An 18,669-nucleotide genomic window follows, 5' to 3' on the forward strand; every position below is an offset into this window, starting at 1 on the left:
ACAATATATTAAATTTAATCATTTAATCCATCTCATTTTATTCAAAAAAAAAATCAGTATTCCGAAATTGTGGAATAAAATCACAAAATACATTAATACATTTACTCTGAATGATATAAATACTATATTTAATACACATATGATTGAAAATTAAATCTAAAAATGCGATCATATCACATGGATTTTTAAGAGATTGACCTTAATTCTAACTAACGATAATAAATACATTGGTACCATTTTTTGCGACTAGCGCGAAATTCATTTCATCCACTCCATACGATTTTGAATTTTAGTAAACATAGAGATTGTATAACAGCAGATATGTGCAGTCGAATTTGCAACACCGAAACATTTTATGCAAATCTAGTATACGAAACATAACAAAAACACTTTAAAATCCTATGATTTGTAAGAAGCGATTGGATTTCTTCCTCTTCACGGACACTCGTCTGTAGTGCCACTTGACATACAAGTAGAAAACGCTTATTGCTAAAAAGACTAGAGCGATGGAGGCCCACGTGAAAGATCCATCAGAGGAGTTCAACGAGGTGTGAAGAATGGCTGCTTGCTTATTTCTCCACGACCACAACGCTTCCTCTTCCAGATCGGACGCCTCTTGTGTTTCGACGGAGGACAACGCTGAAATTTCACAATCGCACTATCAGTATTGAAACGTTGTTCAGATTATATGAAGATCTATTATATCATTTTATTTTTAACATATTTATTTATTTATTTATATAGCAAAACTGCTAATACATATAACACAAAATAACAACAAAAAATTATAAATCATCTTCCACAAAGGTATCTTTTAACACCCTTCAAGAAAGCAGCAATGTTATTAGAACTTCTAATGCCTTCAGGAAGGGTATTATACATTTGAACACCTCCTGCAGTTTTGGCTTTCTTAACTCTACCTATAATTAATTTATTCCTATTTCTCGTTTTATAATTACATATGTATATCTCTATTCCTAAATATATGATTATTAAAATATTTGGTTAATAGATTCTTATCTAGCTTATATATAAACTTTAAAGTGCTTACTTTAAGACTATTTCTAATGTCCAACCATTTCAATTAATCTAACATACTTCTTACATTCTTACGTTTCCTCACATTCAAAATTGCACGCATTACTCTATTCTGCACTTTCTGCAGTTTATCAATACACAAACAACTAAATAGATTGAGGACTGTAGCGCAGTATACAGTATGAGTCCGTACAATACAATTATTTATCAATATTTTACTTTTTATACTTAATAAATTTCTTAACCTACAAAGTACACCAACTTTTTTTGCCATTTTTTAATAATATAATCTGCGTGCACCTTAAAACTTAATTTACAATCCAAATAAATGCCCAAATACTTAATATTATCTACTACTTCTACCACTCTCCCATCCATAATCACATCACTCACAACTTTTTTATTATTCATCCACATCATCTTAGTCTTACTTAAGTTCACTTTCAGTTTATTCTCACATAACCAATCACTAAAATACCGTAATTCCCTAGATAAAATATCACTCATAACTAGCACATCATCACCTACAATATAAACTAACGTATCATCCGCAAAAATATGAACTTTACATATATCAAATACTTTCACCAAATCATTAATATATAGAATAAACAACAGAGGTCCTAATTTAGAACTCTGTGGTACTCCAAATGGAACAATCAAACTTTTAGAAACTCTTTCATTAATTTTTACATTCTGTCTTCTATTATTCAGATAACATTTAAACCAACTTAATACTTTCCCACCCAATCCTAACTTACTTAATTTCTCTATCAATCTTCTCCTATCTATGGTTTCAAACGCTCTTTTGAAGTCCAAGAATACAGCTGCAACCACTTTATTAGAATCATCTATCACTCCCATCCAACTAGAAATTATCAATTGAATGGTCGTTTCAGTTGAATGACGTTCTCTAAAACCCGATTGTTCTTCAGTCAAACAATCATTCATAACAACAAAAAATTTAATTGATTTATAACTACTTGTTCTAATAATTTTTCAACAACAGGTAACATATTAATGGGTCTCATTTCATTGGCCTTAAAGGTACACGGTACCTTTGGCACTGGCACAACCGTGGCCACTTTCCAAGCATCTGGAACAATACCTGTTTGGAACAATCTGGAACATCTGGAACAATACATTAATAATTTTTAACAAACATGAGCCTATATTAGTCCATGTTTGTTTTAATATTTCCACAGTTAAATCATCCATACTTCTTACTGATTTCGTGCCATTCAAAATATCATACAACTCCTTATTATTTATCAGCTCAAATGTATTAAATTTATTTATCGCTGTAGATAAATTATCCAAACTATTATAATGATAATGAGACCCAACCTGTATTGAATCTACAATATCTCTAGTACTATATATAAAAAACTCATTTAACCTGTCTAACATAATTACTTTATCACTATAAACAATTCCATCTATGTCTAATTCTTTCATTCCTGGCTCAATTTTACTTGAAATCAATGTTTTCATTGTTTTCCACATTCTTGTCGGATCATTCTTTACTTTATCAATATTTCTATCGTACCATTCCATTTTTGCCTTTCTTACGATGGCTACAACGGCATTCCTGGTCTTCTTATATTCACACCAAGCCTTATTGCCAAGAATTTCATCATTTTCTTTACAGAATTTAAACTTGAGGAATTTATTACTTTTTTGTGATAAAATTTCTTTGACTTCTTTTGTGAACCAAGGTTTTAATGATTTACGACAGATAAATTTCTTGGATTGTAAGGACACACTTCTTACATTCATTAAACAATTGTACATTTCATTCCATAAAACATTTACATCATCACTATCATTATTCCACTTACATTCTTTCAGCATTTCATTCATCATATTAAAATCTAAGTATTTCTTTTCAATTAAACATATTGCTTCCACAGGTTCCTTGCCAACTATTGGTTCCAATAAAATAACAACATTAGAGTGATCTGATATTTTTGGTACATCGTTTACAATACATTTCAAGTCAATCATATTTGTTATAACTAAGTCTATAAGGGATTTAGAATTATCATTCACTCTAGTAATTTCTTTCACAATTTGTCTAAAACCCATTTCATTCACCCAGTTATATAATTTCTTAACATAAAATTCATTCAAATTTTCCCAATTAAAATTCCAATCCCCAAACATTAAAATATTTTTAACTATGTATATCCATACTACTTTCACTATAATCATACAAAAATTTTAAAAATCTTGCAGAACTTCCATTTGGAGATCGATAAATTAAAAAAAGAAACATACTTACTCGATTTATTGTCACATTCACGCTAATCGTCCAAAATTCCCGTTCAATCTTGTACACATTAATTTTATTATAAACAATATTATTTCTAATAAATAATAGTACACGGCCAGTATGTTTGGAATCACTGTTACACCTTATAAAACTATAATTATCAATATATATTTCGTAATTATTAGCCACAGTGACATTACAGAGAGTACTAACGCGTCACTGTGGCCAGTCATACAATCATAACATCTTGTATATAACAATAACAATCTGTTATATCTTGATGGAAAAATCATTGACATTTATAATTAATAAAATCAACCACTGGCGTTGCTCAACAACCACTCAACCAGTTTGGCACAGTTTACATTGAAGAGGTCAATTTCACCAGCAATCCGGTTGAACAGATATATCGCTATAGATATTGGAGACGTTGCCAACATATTTGTACAAGCCACCAGAGGAGAAAACAAATCATGACTCCCCAGGTCCCTGAACTTACTAGGTGCATAAAACTTAAATTCATTAAGAACCTGAGAATTGTGTACTATCCCATTTAATAGCTTAAAAAAGTGCTTTCTCAGAAACATAACATGACGAGACTCCAATGAGTTTTTGTCTTACCCTTCAGTGGTTCATTTCTAGATAGTAAATGATGTGGCCTGTATAGCGATGATGATATTGACGATGATATGTTTAGTGGGCTTCCAATAATGCGTGTCTGGTGCGTTTCGCATATTGGCAAAGGTCTAGTGCCGCCGTTCATGTTATTCTCGAGAACTCTTGAATAGCGATGCAGGCCATTTCCTTTCATACGTTGAGGTAGTTCTGAAATTTTTATTATAATTAAAATTTAGCTTGTATTTATTTCACCGTTCAAAACCATTGATATGTATTAAATTTGGATGATGTTAAATCTAAGAAGTGAAATATAGAAGTGGCTTGTAAAAAGTCATCTCTGTTAGTATTTATTAACATTATCAATTAGGACCTTGACCTTGTGTAGGATTAAGACCTTGTGTAGGTTATTGAAACTACTTTCAATAATTTTTCATTGGTTTATGACCTGGTCTTTGTCCATTACTAAATTAAATTTGATCTTTCTTAGAAATTTGAAATTCATAATTGTTTATTTTGAGGAAAAAAAAACATTAATTAAGAAAACCTCAAAAAGCCGGTTGATCGAGCCAAAAAGCCGATTTTCGGTTTTTTGAAAAATGGCCAAAAAGCCGGTTTATCGGTTTCGATTTAAGCCGGCTTGAAAGCCCTACTATCAACGCTTCAAAAAGTGACCCTCATGAATTTTCTTTAAAAAAAGTTTTCCTCCATTAATTTTGGTGGTGTCAATTTTTTTCTATATGCAACTTGACAATTCTAGTCTGACTACTGATTTGGATTTATTTGCTTTACAACCTACATATGTATATAAAAAATAGTTATCATACCATACATTATGGAGATGAAATCACAAAAGAAAATGAATTGAATATTAAATAATAAAACAATGACTACTCTTTCTGGAAAAATGCCTTAGATTCTTCACATGTACCTCGCAAAATAGCTTAGAATTAAAAGGGATAAAAACCATAGCTTTCTACAAAAACCTAATCTTATAGATAGAGCAACAAATTAAAAATGAAAAAATTATAAACCTGAGGGTATTATGTTGACCTCTCTGTGGGGAGAATTATTATCTAAAAATAATTTCGACATGTGTCCAGTCGAAGTGTATTCTAAAATAGCGTCCAACATCCAAAAACAAGCTTTCTCAAGATGGCTGCTGTCCAGGCAATTCGAATCACCATATATAGCAAGCCTCCCTGACTGCCTTTTGTGAATCAACGTAAGCGTCTGATTCGGGTACGTTATATTCTCAGACGGTTGAACATCATTGTATAGATTATACAAATTGGTTTGCAACAATCCCAGAATGGGAACTTGCAAAATTTCCTCTTTGGCATTTTGGTTCTTAGCTTCACTATTCTCTAGTACGAGTATCTGAAATGGTGCATTGTTAATGTTTAGCATATTATATATGTACATATATGTACACTTCCACTGCATAGCGAGTTGAAAATGCATCGTCTGGGTACCTGTTTTCCCTGATCTTTTAGCGCCGTCGACACCAGTACCCCGTGTAGAGGGAATGTATGGATGTGAGTTCCGCTTGCATAGTACATCTCGTGATCGCCCAATTTGAAATTTCCTTCGAATACTCGGTCGCCCAACGCTATTTGAAACACGCTGAGAAGATCGTTCAGGGCTGGAACGTTCGCCCCTCCCGTCTCGGGCATCCACCTGAACATCGGCAAAGGAAAAACCGTTCAGAAAAGCAGATTATTAAATATAAACTTGATCCGTGCTTTTCGACGTTACCATTGTCTGGTGTTCTCGTCGTAAAACCTAGCCTTTCTCATCACGGAAGTGTTATACCAATCGGCAAATATGACAACAGAAAGACCTTCATCTACATCTTTTTTCAATTTAGCTATTTCTTCGGGAAAATACTCCTCTTCGGGGTCGACAAGTAGCAGTGTACCATACTGCGATGCATCCAAACAGGTCAACGGAGAACCTTCAGATACAAATTTTATTGTTTACATACATATATAACAATAATATACTTAAACTAGTACACTTCATAATCAAAAGAACTAATATAATAATTAATAAACGCTCGTATACAGCAATATATGACGCATTTGTTGTTTCTCAAAGAAATTTCAGTAATTATACATATAAATATTACTATTATCAAATTTTATACGTTTGCTTTTGTATTGAGCTAAAAATATTTTCGAAATTGCAACGTTCAAAATTCATTGGATCTTTTTTTTTTTTGGAAACATATTATACTAGTGGTATTTGTAATATAACCCGCTTAAACATGGCTAATCCAATAGTTTTATTTGTTTTTTTATTAAATTGATTGTCACGTATTCTACGAACCAAACAAACATACATACAAAATCTCTTTAGAAATAATTATATATTCTATATCATAGTCATTCGCCATCCACTGCTGGATGAAGGCATCTTCAACTAATTTCCATTCATCTTTGTTTTGAGCAACTCTCACACATTTTTCTAATCCCATCCACACGTCTCTCTGTGGCCGTCTTTGCACCTTTTTACATTCTCTCAGGTACCATTCGAGCACTTCTTTCATCCGTTCTTCTAGCTACGTGACCCGCCCATTGCCATTTCAATGTCTTTACACTCACCATATATAGGGTTCTTTATTGTTAACTAAACTTGTAAGCCTCGAGCATTCCCATTTAATCAAAAATAAAATATTTAGAACTTTGTGAACTGTTTAAAACTATGACTGAAAAAAAGGTCAAAAAATCGCAATAGTAACGACGAAAACACACTGAGTGGCACATGGTACGTGTTTATTTTTAGATACTTTTAAACATGCGAAAAAAACGTAGCACCCCTAACTTATAATAACCCCCCTGGAGTGTTTTCAGTGATATTTTATCCTTGCTTGATAACGGTGAATCCTATATTTGAAGAAATGTGAGAGAAACTTGTCGGTTGCATATGGATATGCATACACGTGCAACCTCCAAAAAAATGCATTCTGCACATGCAACTACACCCGAATTCGGTTTGGGGAACACCCACTGTCTACGGTCACAGCAGGAAGCCAAGGATACATAACGTCCCATACCACTCAGTGTGTTTTCGCCCTAATTGTGTGTGTGTAATTTTTGGTTTTAAATATGCTCGCCATATTATAACTAGAGTACGGACCCAAAGCGCGCCGCTCATTGTTCAATTGTTGTAAATGCTTTGTAAAAAAGGTTCGGCAAACCTTAAACAATGCATTTACAACATTTGAACAATGAACGGCGCGCTCTGGGTCCGAGCTTTAATTGTAACATGTAGGCGATGAAAAATGCTACAGTACATGATAAAATTGACGCAAGGCAAACCTTTTCAATTGAAATACGCTTACGATGCAAATGTGCGCTCATACAAATTCATCAAAACAATATTTTAAAAATATATATAATTATAATAATAAATAAAACAGTTACAAACCCAACACTTCCACATAATATCCTAAATTACGCAAATTTTGATACAAATCCTTGAAATTGGTGTGTATGTGATCGGCGTTCCAATCGAGCGGATCGCTTTTAATTTTCAGATTATCCCTCGGAAAATATCCGGGAGGGTAACGCAAACTGTGAAATTGATCCCACACAATCCTGCGATTGCTCGGCGGTTGCGGTATTATTTTCGCTCTGAAAAACAAAATAGCACGCGTTATCATCAAATAAATCCACCATTTTTCCGCATTTTGATTGTGACTGTTCACCAACCTTATAGGGAGCATCAGAGTTGTATTAGTAGTCGTACAGCCGTCCTCTGACGGGGAATGTTCGCTTTCTATGGTGATGTTCAAATGTCCTTGGGCAATGCCATCGAAAGTGTTGGCGTATTGCGTGACAGTCATGCTAACGGCGATCCATCCTGACCATGGCCAAATAATGTCGCTGTGAGAAACGCCGATCTCAAGCTTCATACCATGCTGACTAATGTAGGGATACCATTGAACGTCGATCTATAATAATGTGTGCTTTTAGTCAAAATATAAGTACAAATGAGAAATTATTGACTGAAGAATTGTTAACCCTTTGCCCGCGGCAATAAATATAGTGAACAAGCCCTGTACGCGGCACCTATTTCGCGAATTTGGAAATCGAGTTTTCGACCTTAAATATAGATTTTAATATTTACTCAAGTAACCAGATATGTTAATTAACACATAAAGTATTATTTTAAAAAATAAAATACATAATATATCTCGTAGTTTTGGATTAATTGTCAAATAATCATTCTTCATAATTGTATAAAGACGTGACGTCACATAAACGAGGTTTCAGTATGGTTCCACAAAAAACCAATTTTTGACTGGTATATATTCATTTTAAGCAAATTGAATAGATGGCATTCAACTCAGTAATATATTCAACCAATTTTGAACCTTAAAACAGTTGAAATAGGCGCATATAAGCCTCAAAATCCCGTGCAAAGTTCAGAAATTCTATGGAAGACAGCCGCGCTACAGACTTTTCGCCCAAAGCTTATATAGAAGACGGCCGCGGGCAAACGGTTAATAATGATCCATTGACCTATTTAAAGTGGCAATTTCACAACTATTCCGATTCAATTTCAATGAAAATAATTATAAAAGTTAAAATTGAGGTTGTTGCAATAAAGCACAGTCCGTATTCAGAAAACTTATGATAAATTATAGGCTTATATTCTTATAGAAATGGGTGTTCCGGCACACCTCTTCAATCTGGTAAAGGTAAACAATACTTCAAGTCCCCAAGGGTGTGTGTCAAGGATGTGTTTTGATCAATATTAATAGTGGAGTACATCATGAGAAGGTCGCTTGATTGGAAAGGTATAAAAATGGAGGGGGTAAAAGCATATCCAATCTCAGATACACTAATGATACTACTCTCATAGCCAATGACAGATCTACTGCGTTGTCTGCAACACGAAATCAGAATACTTGAACTCAAGAAGAACAGAACGAAAACAAAGATTATAATGATGAATAAACATGGTCAACTCGTGAGAATGGATGCTCTATCTGATCTTGAAATTGTACATGATCAATGCTTTCGGATGACGGAGGGTGAGACTGAAATAAAAAGGCAGATCAGCATGGCGAAAAGCTCAATGTCGAAATTGAGCAAAATTTGGAAAGACTGGGAAAATGTGTACATATTTCTATATGGAGTGGAGACATGGATGGTATGAGCTCGAGAAAGACGGAGAATAAACGCTTTTGAGATGCGGTGCTAAAGATGGATGCTTAAAATCTATTGGACAGCGTGAAGAACCAATGCCTCCAAGAGTCAAGGGTTGGCGATAGGCTATCATCCATTTGTGTTATGCGTATCCCCAAGTTTTTGGGCACATTACAAGGCGAGATCAGGAAAACCTGGAAAAATTAGTCATTCTGGGAAGCAGAGGAAGAGGATGATTCCCAATAAGGAGTGAGCAGGTCAGAGATGCCTCAGGGAAAACTGTAGTCGAGTCACTGCGAGCTGCCGGATGTCGAGAAGGCCATGGAGGACCATAACAGACCGCATTATGGAAGTCAAGAGACGGAAAAGACTGGAAAACGACAGGAAAGATATGCTTAGTTACATTAGTGAAACACAACCAGTGGCAATGTTTCCTAAAACAGTGGTATTAGATCCAGAGTATTGCCCTTAGGTGGGTAAAAATGAAATGAAGACCACTTAAACATATCGAGAGATCCAAAGCTTACAAAATTACACACCAGGAAACGATAAAAAAAAATACTGCAAAGAATTTATCTTGGCGAACAAAGTAGAAATTGGAGCTTTAACGATAATATCAAAATTGCTCCGACATCATAATAATCATTAATACTTGCCGCACTGTGATGGATAGCAAGTGACCAAGACTTTTATTTTATTTATTTTTCCAAAAATGCTAAATGCGGGGTCTTCATATTTTATATATTCCTCATCAAAACCTATATGATACGAATTATGCCATTACGAAATAAAAACATTGATCAATATCAACAGAAATAATTATTTTAACGGGAAGTCTCTTGTACATGTGCCTCACATCTGTCAGTGTGAGAATGATATCCATCTTGGAATGATGGCTCTGCTTCAGCCATCATTTTTTCATTTCTTGCACTTATTTTATATTATTCAACGTTTAATATATGATCAAATGATTTTTATAACTAATTACAATAATTAACTTAGCAGATTTTGCATTATTATAACTTAAAAGACACATTTTTAACCAGACGCCTGGCGTCCAGCAAAGTGCTAGTGGATTTTTTTAGCACAGTAATGCAAGTGTTAAACACTAATATAATTGTAATAATGTGGAAGTAACTACGCGTTAAAATCGACGCAAATGACGGAATTGTTTGCTGATAATACAAAAATGCATATTCATCAGATATTAAATGAAATTATGAGTAAACGTTAAAAAAAAACGCTGATTGCGACTAATATGTACATATATGAAAGTTGAATTGCGACAATATGAATATGAAACCAAACAGAAATTCAGTAGAATTAAATTACAATTAAATATACAAAATAGGATATTGATACATTTAGACGTATATATGTATATGTATGTTACAGTTGAAGTTTTGGGTTTGGTGCAAACGATCGACAAGCGCCAGACAGACAGAACCACAGATTAACTGGATGGCTGCTTTAAACGCAATTCTCGACTTCACGAATGATAGATTGCACATCAGATGACGAGTAACCTTTCGATGTGCACAGATGCAATTATTAAAATTGAGTTGGATCTTTCTGGCGAGTTTAATAAGGCAAAATTCGGAACTAAAGTATCAGAAGCACAGAACGTATACAGGGTAGGTATGTCGGGACTTCGGGTAGATTTCGCTTAGTGTAAGTGCGAGTAGTGCGCACGCATAAGGTACACGTACAGTTAATCTATGGTTCAGTCTGTCTGGCGCTTGTCGATCGTTTGCACTGCATCGATTTTTTCTATATATTTAAAACTATCTAAAAAAAAACCCACGTCCCACACCCCACGCTGTATGATTTCGCCCTTATTCGTAATACCTAGCAAATATTAACGCATCATTGAAGTCTAAAGCATTCGTAAAAATATCAGAGCTGTCAAAACTCAACTGTTATATTACAACTGGCACACATCATTAAAAGTGTATTTACGCTTGCAGAGATATAATTTACTATATGAATTGTATTCGAATATGAATGACCTAAAGCGCCAGTTGAATAATTATACAAAATACACTTCGACTGAACATATACATATATTTAGAATACACTAACGAACAAGAATTCACGTCCCTGTTTGATATAGATTTTGTGATATCGATAAATAATTGAATCGCACAGGATGCAGGAAATTGACGAGTTATCCCTGCATCTTAAATACATACTGGATTTTTACATAGCCATAATTTCATACCACTTGACCAGAAACGCCGAGTCCATTCAATATGGTGACATTAACGATAGTGGGCATAGCTCCAGCATACAAAGGCTGGGTACAATACGGCCACATATACTGACACTCGGTTAAGTCTATGTATGACGGACTCAAACTAGCCTGTGGTTTATATCCTTTCAATATCTGAAAAATGTACAAACGCATCACTATAGTAGATACAATTCGATACATAATTACAAATATGTAGATGTATTGTGTACTTGATATGCTTTCAACAAGTCTAATTTTCCGTGACCCTGTTCAAACATGTTGACGCCGGGTAGTCGTCTTGCAGAGGCCATCAGCGCTTGCTTCATCGATGCTGGTGTTAGGTTTTTTTTGTGGAGAACGCCGCTGGCCAGCAATGCAACTGCACCGGCGACGACTGGTGATGCCACGCTCGTACCTAAAAAAAATCGTTTTGATTAGATGTCCGTTACATGTGAGATGTACGTACGCATGTATGTATGAATATAGAATATATCGAAAACCTGAGAGTGGCCTGCAGCCTCCTTTCATGCTGGAGCCTCTCACACTACTGCCATATGTTACAATATCGGGTTTTACTCGTCCGTATCCCTGTAAAGAATGAATGAATTATACATATTTATTTTTATTATATACATACCTTGCTTGATTTAACTTTCCTCCACAAAGCAATTAATAGTACTGATATCCTAAATCATATATCGCTTTCTATACCCTTTAGATACCCTAGATACCCCTTAACTAAAACCTTCCATATCCCTGTCTGTAGCACTAATCTCGGATTAAATGCACCTATTGCAAGATTATGTAGAACCTACCGGTCTCCGTGACGAGCCGGAATGTGAAATTACCGAAAACGCAAATATCGGAAGGCAAAGATCGAAAATCGAAAGATCAAAAAAAAAAAAGGGTGCATGGTTAACGGTACATACTCACTTAATTTGATCGAGCAGGATACAACAGGAACAAGAGGAACAGGCTTTTCCTCCCGTATTAATGTGCGCGCGCAGAATACGGGAGGAAAAGCCTGTTCCTCTTGTTCCTGTTGTATCCTGCTCGCGCAAATTAAGTGAGTATGTATCGTTTACCATGCACCCTTTTTTTTGATCTTTCGACTTAAGATCTTTCGATCTTTGCCTTCCGATATTTGCGTTTTCGGTAATTTCACATTCCGGCTCATGAGGTAGACCCAGAACCTTCATATAATGAAGTAAACTCTGAATGATGTAATATAGATATTTTCAATGATTCCATTATGATGTTTAGGAAGACATTATTATTGTAATCGACAAATATGTCTTAATTGTTCTACTGTATTCTAGATTGATTGTTTAACATTTTAAAAATAAATTTGTAATATGCTTAAGTAATGTTGTGCACACCTATAATTGATGTATATACCTGAATCATAAATGTGTAAAGACTATATTGTGTTATGTATGTACATTGTTGGTGAGCCAAATAAAATTTAAAAAAATATATACCAGGAAGGCCTAACAGATAAACCCCAATGCGCCTTCCTGGCCAATTACAAGCAATGCAGCATTTTTATTACATAAGTTGCTGAATAACGAGACACTGAAAACTCGAAATTAATCTATAAATTTCAACTTGTACATAAATTGTTTTGTATATTAATCATACTCAAATAGTGGTGACATAGTAGGTTGGAAGGTTTTCAGTCAATTTAATCATAATCAGAAAAATTGGCAAATTGTAATAGGAAACGATCGACCTGGAGCACAAATATCCAAGTCTGACCAGCAGCATTACAGATATACTCAAAATAAATTCTTTTTAATCGAGATCAACTCACGGGATCGAGCCCGGCGCCTCTCGGTGCTAGACAAAAGCCCAACTACCAAGCCATGCTGCTGGCTAATATGTATGTAATTGAATGTCATCATCGTCATTATTTGCAGCTATTCACCACTACTGGATTCAATACGCTTTTATTTTAGTAATAATACCTGCGGTAGCTCCCAAGTGGTCATTCCTCGAGAAGAAAATTTCGCAATTTGATTGTCAAAGTTGATACCGCCTACTCCAATTACATCCATCTGATCAGCTGGATTGTTCAGCGTTCCATAAAGAGGCCCATCGTTGCCTATAGCTGATACCATAATAACCTAAATACATAAAAAAATACACGTGTTTTTTACCACATGTGACATGACAGATCAGTAGAGTACGTGTACATATATATTATGCGATTACCTTATTTGCGGTTAATTCCCAAACTTTATCCACAAACGGTTGGTCCATAAAATCAGGTCCACCGATACTCAAATTTAGCACGTTAATTTTTTTCATTATCGCATAATTGAACGCGTCCAAAAACCAAGAAGTATATGATACCTGAAACAATTAACAAATTGTACGTTATTGAAAAATTGGATCAACGCCGATAACTATTCGGTAAAATTTTGGTCTTACTTGATTATTGGTGAATACTCTAAAAATGTGTAAATCTGCATCCGGTGCGAATCCCAAACATTCTTCGTTGGAAGCAATCACACCAGCGACAAATGTACCATGCCCAAGGCCATCATCCAAAGTTTTTTCATTCGTCCAATTTGTTCTCTCTTTTATTTTTTTGAAATGAGGATGACTCTTAGCTAGTCCTGTATCGAATACTGCTACTTTGACGCCTTTTCCTGTAAAGTATAAAACTCTAATTCATTTTCTGACGCCTGTTATGTAAAGTGAGAGTAGGGAAGATAGTGTGTAGTGCTAAAGTCGTTGGTCATTTGGATTTTAAAGTAAAAAAATCGGATGTGACCGACCCACGACTTTATCTATGTATTTGAGGAATATAGAATATAACCAGCAGCATGGCTCGGTGATTGCGTTGATACTAAGCGCCGAGAGATCACCGGGTTCAATCCCAAGAACTGACCTTAGACCTGAAAGGAATTTATTCCGAGTATAATCTTTAATGCTGCTGGTCAGACATGGATAGTAGTGACTTCAAATCGATCGTTTCTTATAAGAGTTTGCCAATTTATTTGATTTCATTGTTGAAGTGGTTCCTCCATCAAATCAAAATGGCAAAAACAATCCTACCCACTGTCACCATTATTTGAAAAATTTGAATATGATTTAAAAATTTACTATCTATAAAATAAATATCTCGCTAATTTTCTTATATATAGCATAATGTGGGAACATGGGAGAATATCCACTGTCTAAGTACATTCGTGGGTGAACAATAGACACCCCGGATTAGCCTAATGGGACTTGGTAAGTGAGCTAAGTTCTCAGACCTGGGCGAGAGCGTGTGAATCACCACGGTGGACCTGTACGTGCCCAGACGATTACGCGACAATTGGTTCACTTCCAAAAGGTTCAATGACAAAATGTACCCAACAATTGGTGCACTGACAAAATGTACCCGCGACAAATGGTTCACACGACTGAACCATTTGAATTGAATTAGTTTATATGTCAGGGCTTCTCAACCATCATCCAAAATTTTCCTAATTTCAAATGAATAATTTACTTTTTACCGTATACATCTCGGATGTCATTAAATGTAATTTTTCAATTTAAATAAGAATATGTTGGATACGGTTGAGAACACCTGTCATTTATACTAATTTAATAACATCCGCGATGTATACGATAAAAAGTAAATTATTCATTTGAAATTAAAAAAAAATTTGGATACGTTTGAGAAGCCCTAACATTTAAACTAATAAAAAGTTACTTTTTCCATTAAAATAGGAAAATATAGGACTTTTGAACATTTTGTCGTTTGAACGTTATTTCCGTGGACATTTTGTCGCGTGAACCATTTGTCGCGGGTACATTTTGTCGTTGAACCTTTTTGAATTGAACCAATTATCGCGTCCCCGTGCCCAGACAATAACACATTAATGGATCAGGGAAGCTGTGGTGTGCAACTTATCCTTTATAAGGAGGTACACACGATAGATCCGATTCATTCTGAAGTGAGCGCTGGTTACGTTTGGACCTCCTGAATCATTGAATAAATCCTGTGAAGCGACTTTCATTTAGATCCTAAACCCACCCCTATGCAACAATAGTATTTGTATTATTCTTATATGTGTGGTCACAGTGACGCGTTAGAGTATTCTGTAATGTCACTGTGGCTAATATGTAAATAAAAATAAATAAGAAATATAAAAAACAAAATGCTTCAAATTGACAAAAAAAATGCACTTTCGAGAAATACTATTATATACTAATGAGCTTTGATATTGTTGCGTAGGGGTGGGTGGAGGATCCAAATGAAAGACTAAAGTCGCTTCACAGCATTCATTCAATGATTCAGGAGGTCCACATGTAACTAGCGCTCGTTCCAGAAATGATCTGATATGGCCTAAGTACCTCCTTATGAAGGGCAAGCCGCTCACTACAGCTTCCCTGATCCGTTTGTTTCTCCATTGTTTAGGCACGTACAGTCTCACAGTCTCGGGCACAAACAATCTCACACTCAGGATTCTGAGAACTAGTGGAAGTGCCGAATTTTAGGCAGCGGCTAATCCCCATAATGTCCCACAGTACAAAGTTATAATTAATACCAGACCTGTGATCCCTAAGCTCCACAAAATGTTTGCTTGCAAAACAGAAGTTATCTGCGGAGGAGTCGCACGTAGCAATTTTCTGCCACTTGGATTTTGATTGAATGTTTCCTGAAAATGTACAAAAACTCCTTATCAAACACCTTTTGCATATGCATATGATGAATGTGAACATTTTTTACAATCATTACATCTAAAATAAAAGAGGTAGTTTCAAAAATCAAAAAAAAAAACCTGTTCAGATTGACCGGAGTACGATCGTATAGTACGACCCCTATGAATATTCCGCCAATTGTGAAATAAACAGGTGGAAAATTCACAATCATCATTGTTGTCACTGTACGTTTTGGAATTGTCGTCATCACTGTAAGAATACTTTTCGGTTTTGTTGTCTCTCAACTCATCGGAATCGAACGGATTCTCAGAGAGCTCTTCGTCGTTTAGCGTGTATTTGATTTTTCGCTGTACCATACGTTGAGAAGTAACCCGTTTGATAGCCGGATGCTCTTCTAGAGCAGAAATACTGGAACTTATATCATTATCTTCGAGGGCGAGTATGTCGAAATCGCTCGGAAAGTCTTGTGCTGGATTAATGCGACGCATTATTTTCCAATTTTTCACCTGAAACATCAATTTAATCATTAGACTAAAATAAATACACGATTAAATACATTTGAGAACTTGAATGCGAACCCCCAGTATGTTTAAAGCTGCCGTGATGAATTTCCCCCGCGTCTCTGACTGGTAATATGCCTTGAACATAACGATGAATTCATTTTTTATTACATTTGTAGTGAAATGAAAATCAACTTGGGGTCCTTGAGTAGTTGCGTTGACTTCTTCTTCCATATAATTGTTTGATGATGTAATACTGTTGCAGAGCGCGGTTTGCGAGAGTATATGCATGGTGATTAATATGAATATCTCTCGGTGCATGGTGAAACAATTCAACACATGCATAGCTTAAATTTAATCAATCTCCATTATCGTTTTGATTCCTCAACGACAAATCGAAGATCTACACGCACACGTCTGGCGACTACCGAAATGTGCATCATGACAATTGCTGATCTGAAAACGAAATATAAATCCTTCGATTATTTTGCATATCCCAATTTTACTTCAAATACTATTGTTTGGTATATAAAACAAATATGATAATAATTTCACAACATTTATAACTAACATTGGACATATGTAGATGTATCTAATGATACCAAGCCACATGAATCATCGTATATATAATTTCGCTATTCTGTGAGTCTGTCTGTCTGAGATAACGCTCGCCATACTATAATAGTCGTTTCGATTCGACATACATATGTACGTCACAGCTAAACCACTGCCAAAACGTATACAATGTAATAACAAAAGAAAATATTGCCAAATTAATCAAATGTTGTTTTCGTTTATCAGGAAAAAATGCACCAGCCGAAGGATTTTTTACTTTGATATATAATAATAAATATTTAGCGATAAAACTAAATTGAATGTTAAAACCTTAAGATGTTTGTTTGCTAATCACTTATTTTTTTAACCAGTCTTGTATAGAACCCAATTTAAACCAGGCTTGTGTAGAATTTTATAACATTCAAGAAAATGTATTCCTTTTTTTGGTAAATGTGCATCCATGGTTCTTTAATCTTCGTTTTAAATAATTGAAGTATTTAGAAGTATGTTTTTGGCAAGAAATGTCCTGGTTTTGAATTTGGAAAAAATGGTCACCTTACAATATATAAAAGGTTTTGTGCAAGATAAAAGCAAACCTATGAAATGTAACTATCTCGGACAACATAGTGCTGTTTAAGTATCATTAAATTTTCGGTATTAACAAAAAATTATACAAAAAAATATTAACAAACTACTCATGTGAATTAAATTCATTAAGCACAAATACATACATATATCAAACGAAATTCGTAAGCAACCAAATACTTATGAATTGAACTGTTATATTTGAGTCATATAAATCCAATTTTCTTCATTTGGAGAAATATTTCGCAAAACATTCACGAAACGTTTTGCGTTTAACAATATTTAAAAATACTAATAGTCTGTAATGTGTTTATTCTGCTTTTCCGAAATTCTGGACATATAGAATTAAAATAAGTGAAAATTTGTGAATTAAGTCAAACAGAAATAGTGTTTTTGGAAATGAAAATTGGACTTCCGCCACTTTTAAATACAACCGTTCAATTATTATATACAATGAAATTGCCATCATATGGAGATTATATCTCATTGATGACTGGTAAACTACATGCATATTGGTTCAAATTTAAATCTACACATCTCAAATATAATGGAAAAAAGTCATTAAGTCATCTTGGCGAATATTTGTTTACATATTAGCTATAGTGTAAAATGCGTTTATGGTGATGACAAGTACGTAGGTGTCGCTCAAGAGAATGACAGAAGATTTAAGCATTTTAATGTTTCGATGTTTGAGCTTTGTTCAACTTACATGTCGACTTAATTTGCGGGGTGGGACGGGGGCGCAGCCTCTCTCAGTAAGACTCCAACTAACGTCGATTCAACTGAGACATACATGCGCACGCTAAACTTCAATACACGACTGTCTAAACTTCAGTGTTTACACACCAACTCAGTGCTTACACCAATTTGAACATTTCAAATCACCGAACCCAAAAGACATATATTTAATCTTCATTTCATTTTAATACAGTATTATGTAATCACAGTAGTGTAATTAAAATTAAAAAAGCGTTCTTAATTATTTTATCGATTTTTTCTTTTCAATTTTGCCTCTGAAAATATTAATGTTGACTATTAAAATAATAAATT

General features: G+C 34.6%; 1 protein-coding gene across 1 annotated transcript; it reads right to left on the reverse strand.

Annotated features, from left to right (window-relative positions):
• Positions 1 to 6: 6 nt before the first annotated feature.
• Positions 7 to 18,483, reverse strand: S1P (membrane-bound transcription factor site-1 protease). The gene is made up of 17 exons (XM_077445662.1): positions 18,329 to 18,483; positions 16,558 to 16,935; positions 16,099 to 16,485; positions 15,870 to 15,975; positions 13,754 to 13,974; positions 13,535 to 13,675; positions 13,288 to 13,446; positions 11,821 to 11,908; positions 11,551 to 11,735; positions 11,309 to 11,473; positions 7,645 to 7,886; positions 7,361 to 7,566; positions 5,687 to 5,885; positions 5,404 to 5,608; positions 4,963 to 5,308; positions 3,935 to 4,138; positions 7 to 639 (listed from the first exon to the last, which is right to left on the reverse strand). Exons 2-17 carry the CDS (start codon positions 16,822 to 16,824, stop codon positions 392 to 394), a joined length of 3,369 nt encoding a protein of 1,122 aa, XP_077301788.1. The 5' UTR covers positions 16,825 to 16,935; positions 18,329 to 18,483; the 3' UTR covers positions 7 to 391.
• Between the last annotated feature and the right edge of the window lie 186 nt (positions 18,484 to 18,669).

The sequence above is a fragment of the Arctopsyche grandis genome, chromosome 2, assembly GCF_051622035.1.
Source record: "Arctopsyche grandis isolate Sample6627 chromosome 2, ASM5162203v2, whole genome shotgun sequence".
In the NCBI taxonomy this organism is placed as follows: Eukaryota; Metazoa; Arthropoda; class Insecta; order Trichoptera; family Hydropsychidae; genus Arctopsyche; species Arctopsyche grandis.

What these genes read in the sequence shown, in the direction of transcription:
- S1P (XM_077445662.1), bottom strand. Translation starts at nt 16,824, where the DNA reads ATGCATGTGTTGAATTGTTTCACCATGCACCGAGAGATATTCATATTA. An exon ending in AGGCTGCAGGCCACTCTCAG is followed by an intron (nt 11,736 to 11,820) that starts GTTTTCGATATA and finishes GATTTTTTTTAG; the next exon opens with GTACGAGCGTGGCATCACCA. An exon ending in GGTCAACATAATACCCTCAG is followed by an intron (nt 4,139 to 4,962) that starts GTTTATAATTTT and finishes TAAAAATTTCAG; the next exon opens with AACTACCTCAACGTATGAAA.